At 32.6% G+C, this 17,137-nt stretch overlaps 2 protein-coding genes across 5 annotated transcripts; both read right to left on the reverse strand.

The window, feature by feature from the left end:
• Nucleotides 1-351: 351 nt before the first annotated feature.
• Nucleotides 352-6,100, reverse strand: LOC115702971 (phosphatidylinositol 3,4,5-trisphosphate 3-phosphatase and protein-tyrosine-phosphatase PTEN2A). Of its 3 annotated transcripts, none has more exons than XM_030630446.2 (13): nt 5,737-6,100; nt 4,441-4,921; nt 3,858-3,959; nt 3,722-3,778; nt 3,152-3,217; nt 2,489-2,665; nt 2,316-2,402; nt 2,144-2,208; nt 1,974-2,050; nt 1,800-1,846; nt 1,577-1,707; nt 1,401-1,470; nt 352-1,115 (listed from the first exon to the last, which is right to left on the reverse strand). In XM_030630446.2, exons 2-13 carry the CDS (start codon nt 4,846-4,848, stop codon nt 576-578), a joined length of 1,827 nt encoding a protein of 608 aa, XP_030486306.2. In that variant the 5' UTR covers nt 4,849-4,921; nt 5,737-6,100; the 3' UTR covers nt 352-575. The 3 variants fall into 3 exon arrangements, with proteins under 3 accessions (XP_030486306.2, XP_060962824.1, XP_060962825.1); XM_061106841.1 differs by having other exon boundaries at nt 4,441-5,157; nt 5,737-5,986; XM_061106842.1 differs by having other exon boundaries at nt 4,441-4,879; nt 5,737-5,958.
• A 2,799-nt stretch (nt 6,101-8,899) lies between these two features.
• On the reverse strand, nt 8,900-11,876 carry LOC115702981 (cysteine proteinase mucunain). Of its 2 annotated transcripts, XM_030630455.2 has the most exons (5): nt 11,238-11,876; nt 10,536-10,771; nt 10,262-10,402; nt 9,588-10,043; nt 8,900-9,419 (listed from the first exon to the last, which is right to left on the reverse strand). In XM_030630455.2, the coding sequence occupies exons 1-5, from the start codon at nt 11,725-11,727 to the stop codon at nt 9,339-9,341; spliced, it is 1,404 nt and encodes a 467-aa protein (XP_030486315.2). In that variant the 5' UTR covers nt 11,728-11,876; the 3' UTR covers nt 8,900-9,338. The 2 variants fall into 2 exon arrangements, with proteins under 2 accessions (XP_030486315.2, XP_060962826.1); XM_061106843.1 differs by having other exon boundaries at nt 8,900-10,043.
• Between the last annotated feature and the right edge of the window lie 5,261 nt (nt 11,877-17,137).

A 17,137-nucleotide genomic window follows, 5' to 3' on the forward strand; every position in this document is an offset into this window, starting at 1 on the left:
TGGAGATAAGTCATATAAAATTGAATATAAATTAAATAATAAAATAAAAGTAAAATTTTAAATAAAAAACAAAAAGTAAGTATACTGTAATTTCCTCAAGAAAATGTCATTGACAATGTCATTGACTTAGGAAAAGGAAAGGCCCAAGAAATAAGGGACAAAAAAAAAAGCATCAGAGAGGTAATCAAATTATGTAAATTAGAACTGTCCTACCTACAAGTTCATTGAATTTATGGTTGAAAATGAATAATCGACATATAATACATTTTTATGATTAGGTACAAGGACAGCCGCGTTGTTGAAAAATGTAAAAGACGTATACGAAACATGACAATAAAAAACACAAAAAACTAATAAAATACAGTGTTTTCTTCTACTTTTTTTTCTTCGGAATCTTAAAAATGAATTCCATGAAATTCAGTCAGAAATTCCCAGACTTATTTTGCATATTCAAATGATCTTCGTTTTAACCAAATCCAATGACCAGAACCTTTGAAATTACAAATTGAAGGAACGGATTGCACGTAAGTCTATTTATGTACAGATGGATTTTCCCAAATTTCTCACTTCTACCATCACTCACTTTCGTAATCATCTTCATCCCCAAATGTAAACACAGAGGCATCAGCAGCCATTGCCTTGAACTCACTTTCCGGGTTGGGATTTTCAATGCCGGGCACACTAGCCCCTGCAACATCAGGTTTTTGCTCACTTGAAGCATGAACCTGGGTAGAACCAGCATTTCCTATAGAGATTTGTTCAGTAGCTTTTGTCAAACTGGCAATCTGATCGGGTTTGGACTTGTTTTCCGAAGTGAAGGTGGTAGTGACCACATTTCCACTGCCTGCAGGAGCTGTCTCTGCTTGCCGATTCTTTGAAGAGCCAGTTTCGTCAGCCTCACCGTCTGAAAACACATCGTCTTGATTTCCTGAATCTTTAGTTTGCTTTGGGTTTGGAGTGGGGGCAACTTCGTCACCAGCTGCTGTTGCAGGACTAGATTGAGAGCTTTCGTCTTGTGTTTTTGTGGTAGATTCAGCCTTAGGGGTCGTTACAACAGTCCCATTATAATCAACTAGAACAATCTCAACCTGAAATCCTGGGGAAGGCAGTTTTCTCTGATAAAAGAGTCATTGCCGGAGAAGATTAATCAGTAATATAAAGTATGGTCCATTTGAACTAAAAAAAACAAAGATGGAATGATGATCAACACTAAAAGTTGCTACTTAATTTTTAATCCAAGAGCTTCAGCTCAATGCCAAATTGGGGTATTGCAATTGAACCAAGCCCAGAGGCATCTTTTTAGAAAGGGAAAAACATAAATTATATCCCAAATTCTGAGTTGCAACTTTGTGAAACTAAACCAATTTTATTTAAAACAAAACTCAGTGATAAGCTTTTACCTTGTCGAAACCATCAAGGTCAGCAGTACCTAATATTTTTCTATTTTCTGTCATTGTTGTGTTCAACCAGCTGTAAAGAAAAATAAGGGAAACATTACCACCAAATAACGAATTAGTTGCTGAACAATAAACCACAAACAAAGATATAAGGACAGCAACGAAGTGAGACTGAATACCAGTAGAAATCTCCTTGGCGGTCATGAAAGTGGATTTTGAAATCCCCAGTCAATTCGGTTAGACCAGGCTCTCCAGGCAGGGCAAAGACCATCACTCCCTTCTTTGGAGCACTAAACCAATAATCTTCTGGCTGTGAATATAACACACAAGCGCCAAAACTTAATGGGAAACTTAAGGAACACTAAAAGCAGTAAATAATTGTTTTACATAATCATGACCTACCGAAAGATCTTTGGTTCGTGGATGCTTTTTTGAGGAGAAGAGAACACCTACACATTTAGCGGGGTTCATTATAAAAAAATTATGGAACTTGTTTAGAAGAGATAAGATTAGAATTCAACAAGACAGCTTAAAGACATTTTGGGAGGTGTTGCCAACAGCAATGCCATCACACACCATTATGATCAGAAATAGTAATAGAGGGCCTGATCCAATAAGGGCATCTATGAAGTCGGAAACCCCTAAGCATGCACCTGCACAAAATTTACCAACATGTGATGTTACTACATATGAACATGTATAATAAACTTCAATGAAGCCAAGAAAATAAACAGTCAAAAGTATACCTGCGTCCAGGTGGAATTTCTCCATTGAAGTATGTTAAAACACGTTCAAAGTATTTGACATACCTCTACATGATCATAAGAAAAACATTTGTTAATCAGATAGGTGATAGTAAGGCAAGTTCAAGTTTATTAAGAATATGCAATTCAACTGTCATATGAAATATATACTGACAATCTGACTTGGAAGGACCAGTCCTTTTCCATCAAAACATCTTTTCTGGTTATAGTAGTCCATAGACTCCTCAGCAGTCGGGTAAAACTGAAGAGATATGAAACATAAGAATAAGAAATGAAAATTTCTACTATTTTGCAAAAAGAAAAGACCACATCATTAAACATCTTTACCTTCAAATACAAAAGAAGACTAGAAATCATCAACCCTGTCCTAGCCATTCCTGCCTTACAATGCACTACCACTACATTCTCAATATCCTCTTTCAGCCAAGAATAAGCACTTTGACAAAATAATGTTATCAGGTGAATCGGGGGGCAATTATGATCATCAAATGGGAAACTAGCCACCTGAAATTGAGGAAAAAGAAACAGCACTAGTAATTTAAATCAAGTTCCCAAACACAAATTATATTATCACACAGAATTGGTTTTAGATTTTATAATTTTTATATAAAATTTGGTTGACTACCTATTCCGTAATTGCTAGTGACTTAGGAAAGACCTTAATAATCGAGTTCCAAAATGCCAAAAAATATTAATTTGTTTATACATACAGTACTATTACACTAAATGCAACATGATGTAATTAAAAACACAACAAGAAAAACTTTCCAGTCCACCTACTGTTATTTTTTCTGATAGTTGAAATTAAGGTACGGTGAAGAACATTGAGCAGTTCTATAACTTAATTACATAACACTATAATGGGATGAAATGCATCAAAGTTATGTCTGACATGTTCTGACATAATCAATAGTGCAGTTTAGATATCTAATATCAAGTAACAAAACCTATCATTGGCCACTTATTACTAAATGACACAACACAACTCACCTTTCCTTCAAACAATGATGCATCATATAACCTCTCAGAACATAGGTTGTATACTTTGTACTTGTCCTGTACATACCACAAGAAACATAATAGCAAAAGTTGCATTAGAAATTTTAATAAAAAAAAGTGAAAAAAAAAGACATAACTTAATCCATCACTACACATCATTTCAAGATGGAAGATTAATTTTTTGGAAGAAGCGAGAGTTCTCTCTCCACAGCAAATGGAACTAAGTAGACATAACTTAATCCATCACTACACATCATACACTAACTTTGTACAGTTCTGTCTAGTTTGTTAACAAGTGTATGAGCCACAACAAGTAAATTATTTTTTCTGTTGCAAGTAAAATAGAGAACACCTTCTGCTTCAAATTTGCAGCCATATATACAGAGTTCAAAGTGAGTAAAAATCATTGGTAGAACTCATCAGAATTGAACTTTCAAGCATATACATTTATACAAACCTAAATATTTTACACATGTGTCATAAGAAAAGAGGATATTGGGAACTGAAAATGAGAAATAAAAGATTATGTGATATGCACTGGCAACCAAAAAGTCCAATTACCTTGTGATGAGTTTCAAAAAACTTAATGACTTCTTCCATGTGGTTTCTGTAGAAACCCTGCATTTCACATTATAAAACCGTTTGCCATCAAGAAGGAACTATAAAATTCAAAAGGAGGCTTGAATGTCTTACTAACCTCAACATATCCAAAAAAGCCAGAGCTCATATCACCAGCAGGGAAGCCCATAGCAATAATGTTTTCAGTGATATATGTCATATCCAAATCGAAACCCCCTTCCTGAAAACTCAAGGCCGTACAAATCATGTATGCATACCAGACAAAGAAAATAAAAGAAAAGGAGGTCAATATGAAATGCTACAGATACTACAGCAAGGGATAAATAAAATATATGTAATGTATGCCTTACGGTAAGAATACCACTTGTGCATATATGCACCCAAATCCAAGTCAAGATACTATGATAACACTCTAAGGAGATTCAAGTTTGGACTTTGGATAAGATACAGATTGTATGCCCTCATATAGAAATTAACAAGATTAAACTTTTTCAATACAACACATCACGTGCTCTTAAAATATCCTGAAATCACAAAATCAATTGACTAGAAGGTCATAGAGCTACTAGCTGAATAATGTAAAGATGTCACCTTCGCCAACACACGCAGGCCATTAATCAAGTTTTTAACCTTTCTACTTGATTAAACTAAAGCTAAGTAGGACAAAAAAATTACACCAACGAAGTAAACTAGCAACCCACCTGGTACCTTCTTTTATTTTGGGAGACAACATGGCGAGCCTTAACCTGTACAGCCTTCACTGCACTCCTTGAAGAATCGACTAACCCTTTTGTAATTGTTCCAAATAAACCAGGCTGTGTATCAGATGAAGATCCATCAGAAATGTCAGCTGGAGGAGATTTGGGAGACAAGCGAAGTCCCAGTCCACTCGTAAAGCGTGAAAAGGTTGATTTCCCAGAATTTTCAGTTGGTGACCCATCTTGAGTCCCCACCAATGGCTGAGGCAATTTCAAACTCTTGGTCCATGATGAAAGTTTAGATGGTTCATCATGGGAAGAATTGTGTGATTTGTCTGTAGCAACAGGAGGAGGTTGTACCTCAGGAGCTTTTACAGGAGGTAGGGATGAGTCAGTAGATTCATTATCCATTTCAGCTGAATTTTGGAGAAAGTTCACACACCTGGCATGCACAGTTCAACGGTAGCAATACTTACGACTATAGCTGCAAAGAAAAATCAAATCATATAACCTCACATGACTAATTCCACCATACTCGCTCTACTTCTAGAAACAAAACAATAAAAATCAAGTTTGTGATAGGTGTTTTCAGTTTCTGTTTTGTTTTATTTTGCCTAAATGTTTTGCAGCGAAACCAGTGAATGATCGTATAGATGTGAATGTGAGCAATTATCATTCCAACTGTAAGTGGCAAATATTGTATTTTCTTTCACTAATAATCTGAAACAATAGGAAAAACATTATGGACAAAATTAGTACCAGTGACCGAAAAATAAAAAAAGCACTATCCAAACAAAATTTCCATTCCATCAAACCAAGTTGCGTTTCATAATAAACTAGTAATAGTAGGATCGGATGTAATACAGACGACAAGAAAGTAGGAAATGATCATTAGTAGACATATTTTGGCACTCTTTGTAGTAAATTGGTGAAGAACATATCGCATTATGGCACACAAACAGTGGTCTGTTGTTGATTACTGTCTCTATTATGGCTTCAATCCATAATTCATATTAAACCAAATAGAACTGCGGAACTATAAAATCAAACGACGACCAAACAACCATTTCGATAACACTTAGCAGCACATATCACAAATGTATACGTATAAGCAATACCTGAAGATGATATTTAGAAAATAACAGAAAAATTGATCCACAAAATAAGAAGTCAAATTAAACGCAACACAAACGAAATTAATGGATAAATCAATCAATACGAATAGAAATGGAACCTCGACAAAGCTAACAGTGCTGAAGCGAATCAGATCTGTAAACCATGATCAAATTCAACACTTACCTTATTCCAAATCGCAATTGTTCCGACCAATTTCGAGGAACAGAGAATATCAAAGATGAGTGAGGCCCGTCTAGGGTTTCAGATGCGGAGCGAGAGAGAAAGAGAGAGCTTTGTTATCCGGCAAGGGAAGAGGTTCAGATGCTGGTCAAATCATTTCACGTGCTTAAGTTCGGTAAACATATCCAACGGTGGTGATGCAGTTTTATTACAATCAGTTGGTTAGTAGTAATAGTATTACCTTGTATACTTTATATCACCGCTAAGATCGGATAGGATTGATTTTTTTGTAGACCCTACAATTTTACCACTTTTCTTGGTTAACTGCCACCTAATTCTGGGTCTGAAAACTGTGTCGTTTTAACGGATTGTATATTTGGCAAATTTTCATATAAGAAATTTATATTTATTTATTTTTTGTTGTCAATTCTTTCAATTATTGAATCATTTAGTAGTAGAAGGAATTTAATTCTAGGAGAAAATAATAGAAAAAAGAAAAACGATTACTCAACGAAAAATTTATTAAAAATAGAAAAAGAAAGACTATGATTAAAAAGGAAAAGGAAAGAATCTTTTATTATTTTTATAGATTTATAGAAAATGTTTGTCACTTTTTTTCTTATTGAAACGTGCAAAATATCATTAAATTAAAAGAACTATTCTTGGTGATTACAAAAAATTTCAGCTGGGAGTAAATTAAAAAAAAAAAATTATTCTTAATCATTATAAAAAAAATTCAGCTGGGAGTACATTTAACTCGTTATTACTCGAAAATAACGAACACTTAGACCATTTAGTCATTTAGCCACATAATTGGAGGCAATAAAAGTATGGTCATCACAATAAATAAAACAAAAGTTACAACCTCCAAAACACTACTTTAGACTCTTAGGTGCTTTACTGCCAAGTGAAAATGAATTTAATGAATTTAATAGGAATAAGAATCTTAATTTTTATTCTTTTGTTTGGTAAAGCCTCATGGAATCAACAACTAATGAATTATCATATTCTAGATTGTATTTAATGGAATAGAACTTTTATTATTTTGACTAAATTACCCTTTACTCTTCAAAAATTATATTTATTTTATTAAATTACCATTATTTTATGAATTGAACAAATAAATAATATTCTTAGCAAAAAAATATATTTATCATGTGAGGGAAATGTGCACATTCTCAAACTTAATTATTAAAAAATAAAATAATAAAATTACATATAAATATTAAATAATTAGTAATATGATGGTAACATCCAAAAAAAAGTGAGAAGTGGAGGAGGATTGATAGGGTAAAATAGACTTTTGTTAGTATGGAATTAGCTTTCAAGTGATTTTATAGTGGAAAAGTAAATCCTTGGTTTAGGTGAATTGTAATTCCTTTGGAATGGGCTTTCAAGTTCTAATAAAGAAACCAAACACTTGATTGAGCTTTCTTAAGGAATAGCAAGTCCATTCCAATGCTCATTCATGTGAACCAAACACCACCTTAATGTTACTAATGATTCTACCAATTTCACATGGAACATCTTCTTCATTGACGACCTTGATAGTTAGTTCCAAATCACCTTCCACAATAATGTAAGCATAGCCTCTTTCCCCTATCGTTGTAATAACGAGGAGCGTGGCACTAGCTTCAGCCACAATGGTAAGGATGGCCCCAAGCACTCGAGTTTCTTCCCACAAAAACTGTTCATATTTTCATCACGGACCACGACACTAAGAGCATTCATGTTAGGAGAACAAACAGCGTCGAAGTTTATCTTTATCCATCCTGAAGGAGGTAGCGTCCAAGTATTTATCTTACTGTCAACAAGATTAACGTTTAGCAATTCTGTTTTATACTAAATAAAATTTAACATAAATTGATCTCCTACTTTATTTACATTTGGGGTAGTGTTGTTATACACTAGATTGTTCCTACACAACTATATAGAGTCCAGAACAATGGAGGCAAACAGCAAAAATTGCTCAGCCTCAAGACCTCTAGATCCCAATTGTCAAATAGTTTTAAGCCAATCCACATAGGGGTAGAGCGAAGGGTTGAGGTAGCACCCGAGGGGCTTGAAAACCACAATGCTCTAGAAAATGTCGGTCACTTAGTCGAAAAAAAAAAATTATTTGAAATCATAACCCATATAATTTTGTAGGTGTGTCACCAATTCAATTTGTATTATTTTGCTTAGAGTGCATTCAATCTACACTAAGTGCAGATTTAATTTTTTTTTTTATCTAATTTAATCCACACAATAACTCAAATCTAATTTAACACAATTAACAAAACTGCACGCGGAGTGGATTGATTATTTTTTAATATTAAAATATTATTTAATATTTATTAATAATTTTTTTTTCAATAACTAATAACAAAATAAAATAAATTATTGTTATTTTATGTTTCCAACAATAAATTAAAATAAATAAAATAAAAAATAACAAATTTTAAAAATAAATATGTAAGTAAAAAGAAATATTTAATTTTTTCTTTCATCCATATTTCTTTTGTTTATTTGTATTTACTAATCTTTTTTTTTTTTTTGGTCTTAATGTTTCTTGCTATTGACTTCTAAATTATATTTCATCGAATTAATATTTCTCTAACAGTTACTTAATTGTAAGGCTTTTGAAAGATGAATCACTTTTCTATCTTGTGGGGTTATGATCTTTTATCTATGTTTGTTTTCCTTTCCTGTGGTTGAGATTTGTTCATTGTTGTTTTTGCCTCATCTTTTGTAATAGGCTTGGGTGTACCTTATTTGGGTTGTTATGAAATTTGTAGCTCTATTTTCTTCCTTCTAACCAATGATAAATTAATTTGTTCCCATTTAAAAAAGAAAAAGAGAAAAAGGGTTGCTAATAAAAGAAACACACAAATCACCTACCCTATTAATCGAGGACAATTCACTTTCAATTAGGAAGAATCCGTGAAATTACTTATGAGTGTTGTATTGGTACTTGGTAGCTTGGAGGTTACTCCAGGTACTGTGTTGGCTGACTAATTATTATTATAGCCTCATACAAGGAGAGACACGTCAACCTTCTAGGAAGGTCCCATGTCACACATTTCTGCCATTATTATGTAATGTAATGTAATGTCATCACTTCCATTTTCTTAAGGAATACAAATTATCCAAGTCAATAATAATAATAATAATAATAATCTGCAAGTATTCAAATGAAGCTTTGATTAACTTATTGATAAATAAACCATTTACACATGAGTTATAAATTGCATTCTTGAATATGGAATTTTCATCCATCATAAACAAAATGCAAGCAACATCCATAATCAAAGGAGGAATAAGCATTGGCACAATTATATACAATTCATGGTGACCATTCAATGGTTAAACAGTACTTCAATCGTTTCTGTTTGGTAAATAACTTTGATTTATCTACATCAATCACCATTAAATATAAAGACAATTGAACCATTCTTGCTGTGAGGAGAGTTAAAAGAGTAAAATCAACTGATACTTCTCTGAGAACAAATCACTTCTTCGCTAGCAACCTCTCATTGGGTGTGGGGGGTTTAAAAAGTCAGCCATCATTTCTCGCAAGAAATCTTTCTACTCCCCCGCACATCCCATTTGAACCTCAAATCTTCTTAAGCTCTGATAGTCGTTGCAGCGTGGTGAGTTGCGGGAGCTCGCTTCAATGCCTTAACTCCAAATGGGTTGTTCTTGCTCTGTTCATAACAAATATATAATATAAGCAAACAATTCAAGATAATAGCACAAAAAAAAAATGGCCTAAAGAGTCAACTTTCACAAAGCATTAGATGTTTGCAACGAAGGTGTTGTCTTTCATGGTGTCTATAAAACAAAAAAGCTCTGTGAAGAAGTTCTGCTCTTACCACGCGGCAAGTTCCAGCGTTAAGATCGCAGACTGGGTAGTCATGAGGGCAGCAGCTGTAGTGATCATCACAGCAGGTTGCACCCTCGAGAGGGCAGCATCCCCAAGCGAAGCAGTATTTTCCATACTCGTAGATGCAGCAGCAAGTGGTTCCCACAGGGCATGTGTAGTAGTCATCACAAACAGTTGGTGGCTTAATAGGTGGAGTTGGTGGAGAGGGTTCAGGCTTAGGAGGGTTATCTCCGTTCTTGATGGGGTATGAGGGCTCTATGGCGATTCCACACTTACCGGTGGAAGCAGAAGCCAAATTACGCTCCAACTTAATGTATCCAGCCTCTCCCCAGCTGTCTCCCCAAGAGTTCCTCACAATCCAGTAATCTTTTCCGTTTTCTGTACCGTATCCAACTGCAGCCACACCATGGTCTAGTTGTGTTCCGCAGAGTCCAGTGAAAACACCCTGAATGAGTAAACCACATATTAGAACCACAAAACACAATTGTTAAGATAAGATACTAAAAAAAGATACAACTAGTTTTATTTCCAATGCATGATGTCTCATCAATGAGTACCCCAAATAAACCATCAAATTATGGTCTCTAAACAATTTGTGAATAATGTCACAATTGATAAAAAGGGTACAAGAAAGTACGCATATTTAATGTTGAGGGTCATTACCGATTGGTACAGTTGGAATGCTCTGCCACCAGCTTCAATGGCAACAGCAATAGGCTGATTTGCAACAGCCTTCATCAATGATTTCTCATCATTGGGAGGAACATCTTCATAATTATCGATTGTCACAACATGGGCGTTTTTCTGCAGAGAATGAAAGACAAAATATAAGTAATTTCAAAGACTAGAATTAATTAACCGGGCTAACTTGGATTGGAGCAAGCTATCTTGATAATTCAATAGGAAAAACGAGAAATGCTATAAATTTAACACACACCCTGTATGTATCACATTGACCGTCACGAGCCTTGTAAGGGTAATCCTCATCAGAATCAATGCCACCATTGTTGATGATAAATTCGAAGGCGTAGTCCATGAGACCACCATTGCAGCCCTCGTTGTAAGAAGTATCACAATCCACCAATTCTTGCTCAGACAAAGAGATTAGATCACCGGTTACAAGCTTGTTAATCCCTTCAACTGCAGCAATAGTTGAAAAAGCCCAGCAGCTCCCTTCAATTCAAACCAATTTATAACGTTAGTTTAGTGACACCCAACAAAGATAATAACTTAATAAACAAATTGCTTCTTTTCTTTTAAATGATCGTCATGATGACTCTATTTTGGCAGAAAATAAACCCTAATTGTTACAGAAAGACAAAATTAACCAATTACAGTAAAGACTAATAATCACTCCAATAATATATAATTTTTTTTAGAAAAAAATCCCTTAAAATCTGCAAGTCTAACATATCAAAAGGGTCTTTCCCAATTTTCCAGGAAAACAACAAACAGACAATCAAAAGTGAAAGCTTATCAATTTCTTTTAGGGTGAAAATCTCCAAAAACAGGTGACGAATTCCATCCATGATTATAAAAAAAGGAAAACCTAACAATCCAATGATCCATCGAAAACTATAATCGGAGGCTAAAAAAAAGTCAACTTCGGTTAAAATTTTGAAAGAAAAAAAAAACTCACCGCATTGACCCTGATCTTTAACAGGTACAACAGCCCCTTTAGCCCTCCAATCGACGGAATCGGGCAACGAATCGCCAACTCGGAAGGTGTACCGATCACTCTTCCTTGACTGAGATAGCTTTCCCTTCCGATCCATCTTGGTACCCAAATAGATGGTTCTGTACTCCTCGTTGGTGAGATCAGCAAACTTGTTCATCCCAAGTTTGTAGGTCCTGCTCTCCTTATTGTGTTCATCAACAAATTTCAAATTATCTTTAAAGATCTCAAATCGCTTCTCCTTCTCTCCCAGAGCGTTGTACGCCTTACCATGATGAACGAGCCATGATTCGTACATGGCTCTCATCTCTTTCTCAGTCCTGCCTTCAGAAGGGACCTCCATGCCGTGTTTAGCATTATAGTCGATGATAGACATATCCGAAGCCCAGGCAAAACCCACCAAGAAAACGATGGAAAAACACGAAACAAGAGAAGATCTATGATGGATCGCCATATTTCAGTAAAGGGTGTGATCAGAAAAGGAAGAAGAAGAATCTGTTTTGTGAGAAATGAAGGTGTGTAAGAATGTGTATATATAGGATTGGAGAGTGAAGAAGTGAAAATATGGCTACTTTTTCACAGGCTGGATAGGTAAGAATAAATAATACAAAGAAAGAAAACACAATCGATTACGATTGGCTATTAACAACATCGAAATACGTATGAGGATGGGCTTTTTCACACGTGTGATCCTCCATTTAGTTATTTATTTATTTTATTCTTTATAAATAGTTTTTTTTAAGATTATTTTACAAATACACAAAAATTATAAAAATAATATTGTACTTAATTTTAAATATTTGTAAGTTTTTTTTTTTTGTTATTTGTAAGTTATTTTTTTTTTTGCTTGGATGTTATTTTTCTTTTGTTTTTATGTAATTTTATTGTTGTTTTGGTGTTGGTTTTATAAAAAATTGTAAAAATATATAAAAAAAATATATTTAAACGTAAAAATATAAATTTTTTACAAAAAGAAATAGTGTTTTATGTAATTTTTTTTTTTTTGCTAATTGGGATTTTTTTTCCCTTAAACTTTTAAATGTACTAAATGATGATCTCTAGACTTTGATATTTACCAAATTATGTCTCTTGAATTTCGATATGTATTAAAATTATTTCTCCCAAACTTTTATTCATATTAGATTTTTTTTACTAAAATTAGACAAAAATATTCAACAATCTCAATAATTTAGGAATTTTTAACAGCTTTAAAAATTTATGAAACATTGGTACATGTTAAAATTCAGAAACAAAAATCAAAATCATGATTAAGTGTTTTGTTTAGTTTGCTCTTTTTTTTGTGTGAATGTTTTTGATGAATATTATCTTTACAAGTTTGTAATTTTAGTCAAATAAGTAAATTTTTTTATCTCACACATAAAAAAAAAGTAATTTTCATTTGAAAGGGATTCAAATAAGAGTAATTGACCCACGTCAAAAAAAAAAAAAAAAAAAGAGTACTTGACAGATCATTAGTTCATGTATTCTATATAACAACCTATCATGAAAAAACAAAACGATTTAAAAAAAGAGATATGTGGTAATCATTAATGATTATTATTTTACCAAAAATAACAAAAGATGCAGATAAGCATGGGGTTCCTCTATGTTAAAATATATATTAATAATTTGGGGATTTAATTATAATAATTAAAAATATCAGTGAAATAATTGGGGAGAGATTTTTTTCTTAAAAAAAATACAAAATTATTCGGTCATGTGCTTGTTTATTCCACAAAGATTCTCAAGATTCATTGTTTGAAGGAAAATATTCATGTGGCCCAATCCATTTACATTCTTTGATATAAGTGCACAAATAATTTATGTATTTATTTTTGTTTTTTATATTTGTAGATTTTTCAATAAAAAAAAAAAATTAGGTGATGTTTAGTTTGGTAGAATAAAATAATAATGGTATAATGAAATAAGAATAGTAATATAAATTGATTAGGATGTTTGGTTTGATGTTGTAAGGAATATTAAAATAAGTGATAAATTAATAAAATTGTTCCTACTTTAATTTTTATATTTATAAATAAAAGGGTATTAAAATTATTTTAGTTTTATCTTATTTAACCATTTGTAATATAATCCTTACACAAATTTTTTTGGTGCAATGAGAATTCTATATATGATGTAATCATCATTATATTGTAGTCCTATTACACCACTTTTAAAATAAATCAACGAGAATTTTGATTCCATTACAATATTATGTTTGGTATTGACTTTGTATTAATAGATTGTGTAAAATTATAATATATTTTCAATAAACTCGACCCCAACACCACGGGTCGGGTCTTGGATCCCAAGTCCCGAGTCCGGGTTCGGATCCTGGTCCAGGACACGGGACCCAGGTCCGAATTCGAGTCCGGATCCCAAGTCCAGTTTTGGGTCCGGGCCCGAGTCCCAGGTTCGAGTTTGGGTTTGAGTCTTGGGTCTTAAGTCTAGGTCTGGGTCCGAGTCTAATTTTTGGGTCTGGGTCCTGAGTCCGGGTCTAGGTCTGGATTCGGATTCAAGTCTAGGTTTGGGTCTAGGTTCGGGTCCAGTTCACGAGTCTGGGTCTGGGTCTTTAGTCCAGGTTCGAGTCTTGGGTCCAAGTCACGGGTCCCAGGTCCGAGTCGAAGAATGGGGTTGATCCAAATCTTTTGTAAATATTATAATACAAGTAAATACGAACTATTTATTATGTATTAAATAAGATAACTTACATTGTATAAAAGATTTTAGTCGTAATAATTAATAAAATAATATAATGTAACCTAAGTGGTTGTATAGGGTTTTGAGATTTAATATTAAATTGTACAATATAATATATATAGACCCTTCAATAATAATAAAAAAACTACTGATTGCTGACCAAAATTATTTTCTTTTGTTATCACATATGGAGCACTAAAATGTTTACATTTTTTTTTATATTAACAATAAAATCCTTCAATTTTTTTCTTTTCTTTTTTAGTTCGGTTGGCAAATCCAAAATACTATTTACAACACAAATAATATTCAAAGAGCCACACAAATCTCATGAAGGAGATGACTCGATAAAATGTAGCCAAGTGGTATACACTACTATTACTAATCAATAAGATAGTAAAATATGATATCCTAATTTGAACCCCCTTCATAGATAAGTTGCTTTTAAAGAATATTACACTCGATAATCAAACAACGAACAATGACATAAAAGGTCCACAACCTTAGATCTTTTTATTGAGGAAAAGATCGATTACAAAATTATTGGTTGAAGCTATAGTCTTTTCAAGGTAGGGTTATAAACATCATTATCACAATCTCAAAATAACAAAATATTAAGACAAAAAAGAAAAAAAAAACTAAGCCCTCAACATCGTTACCATTCAACAAACCTATGAATCTAGACCCATTATGATAAGTGTATATTTATTTATGAAAAAAAATATATATTTTTTTTATTATTGTTATCCAATTAATTCTTTAGACGCTTTAAAACGTTGATGAGTGTGATTTTGATTTGTTAAGATTTTAGAAAGACAATCACCTATTTAAAGTTTTTTGGAGTGATTTTAATTTTTAACACACTTTGGTGGGAAAAGGTCAAGATCAGAGAGCTTATTTTTGCAAGTTAAAACGTGTTGGGGGATTTTGATGTCTTTAAAGTTATAAATGAATTTGGAGCTAAACATAAAGTTTTAGATCTTGTTCTCAGTTTTTAAGAATATCTTAAATTGTCCAATTTCGAATTGTATTAAATGAGTTATGGTCAAAATACTGTTAAAGCACGCAAAGCATTTTCCCACCTGCTGCAGCACACCAAACCACATGTTGCAACCTATTTTGTGAAATTGCAATTTTGCAAGTAAGGAGCAGTCAGGTTGAGACACATCAAACATTGAGTTGTGGCTAGGGCTGAGCAATTTTGCAACATATGGTTAGTTATGCTTTCAAGGAGAACAAACTAGTGCAACCAACACTAGCACGCCTAGAGTACTGAGTGGATGTGGTATTATAACTAGTTGTACTTATAGTATGGATTAATGTTATCACATCAGTATGACTAGAGTGTTGAGTATAGGCTGATATTATAGTAAATCATGCTATAGTCAAGAATGTTCGAGAATCAGTTATATGTGTTGGACACGAGTTTCAAACTTGGTAATTAGGTGTATGGGCACCTAATTGCAAGTCAGGTTATATGTTTATAATTTATACTTTTCTTATTGAGTCTGTCGATTCACATATATTAGATATGTTTCATGTGTAGGTCAAAGGCCAGGATTGAACAACATTGAATATTGGAGATCATTTAAGATTGTACATATCTGAATGGTAAGATTTGGAGTGTTCGGATCTTCGGGACAATATATGTTAAATTTTGTTAGTCACTAGGCGACACTTTTGTTATATTGCGTTATGTTCACATTTGAAAAATAGATTTTGGGATCATGGGTTTTGTGAATAGTTTGCATTTAAAATGTAAATTTATGGAAGTATTTTAATTATTATAAAGTTTTAATTAAACATGATTTTATATTAAATCCTTTGATTACTAAAAGTTAGTACAATAATTAAGAAAATACAATAACATGCCTAAACTAGTAGGGCCCTCGTTATTTCAGGAAGCAGCCAAATGACGTATCCGTGTATAAGAGTTATGAGTCCGTGGGAGAAAAGATCTAGTGAAGGCTTAAAGCTTGGGCGTTACAAAATGGACCAGGAAAAGGAATAATGGACCCAAAATCAATTCCATGGCCGAATTGGAAATATAGGTCCATAGACTTTGATTTTTGCTATTTCGTTTCATTTAATAAAATAATTGTATCGTTTTCTAAATTTATCATTTATCTAATCTATTTATATTTTTATCTATTTAATAATTATAAAAAATTAAATTTAAATATATTTATTAATGTCTTAATCAATAAATAAATCATTATTTCTATTTTCTTCTTAAATTTGTCCAAACTTAGTGAAAAACAAAGTCTTATTTTAGATCAATTAACTATTCGAGAATTCTAATTGACTTATTAAATCAAATAATTGAGTCTACAAGGTAGTATTATCTAAGAAAATGTCAGGACTATGGACCAATGAAATCAAACTCCTAATAAGTAGATCTGAAGTTTACCAATTAAATGTTCTAACTTATTAATTTCTGCTCAATCCACTATAGATTCAGAATTGCACTCTTAATTACATAAAACACTCTATATACCAATACAAATACGTTATGAATTATTCATTATTTCAATCTAAATAGTCAATGATCATCTATAGACGTATTACATCGAGTATGGAAAAAATTATTATTTTATCTTTCGACGTATTTTATCCTTAAAACACTTAACTCCTTATAAATGATATTTCGGTAAACTAATATAATTACTGAAATAAGAGCTCTTCCATTTATCTCGTTTAGCCAAACTTTATGGAAACTATCATTTTACTTATAAATAGTTATAGAAGCTATAGATTCCATAGAGTATCCAAGATGTAAGTGTGGGCTAGTTCTATAGGTAAACGGGTAAAAACAAGTCAAAGAACCTGTATAGTATAATTAAGCTAAAGCTTAACTATCTCAAGATTGAGATCAATCGACCTAAGATCAACTATAAGTGACGTTGACTTAGAAAAGATACAATAGTAAGTTTATGATATCTTTTCTACTATCAATATCAGTTCACTACGATGTATAGTCAATACATTACTTTGCTAATACCTTAGAAAATTCTACTTCTCCAAGTGTAAGCAGACCACATCGTTAGTTATCACGTTAGTATAAATCTAGTGCACTGATAAATCGTGAGACTAAATAGTTTGAAGCATATAAATAATATAATTATGATTATTTTTCATTGTGTAGCAACATCATAATCATGAGTAAA

Source organism: Cannabis sativa, chromosome X (genome assembly GCF_029168945.1).
Source record: "Cannabis sativa cultivar Pink pepper isolate KNU-18-1 chromosome X, ASM2916894v1, whole genome shotgun sequence".
Taxonomy (NCBI): Eukaryota; Viridiplantae; Streptophyta; class Magnoliopsida; order Rosales; family Cannabaceae; genus Cannabis; species Cannabis sativa.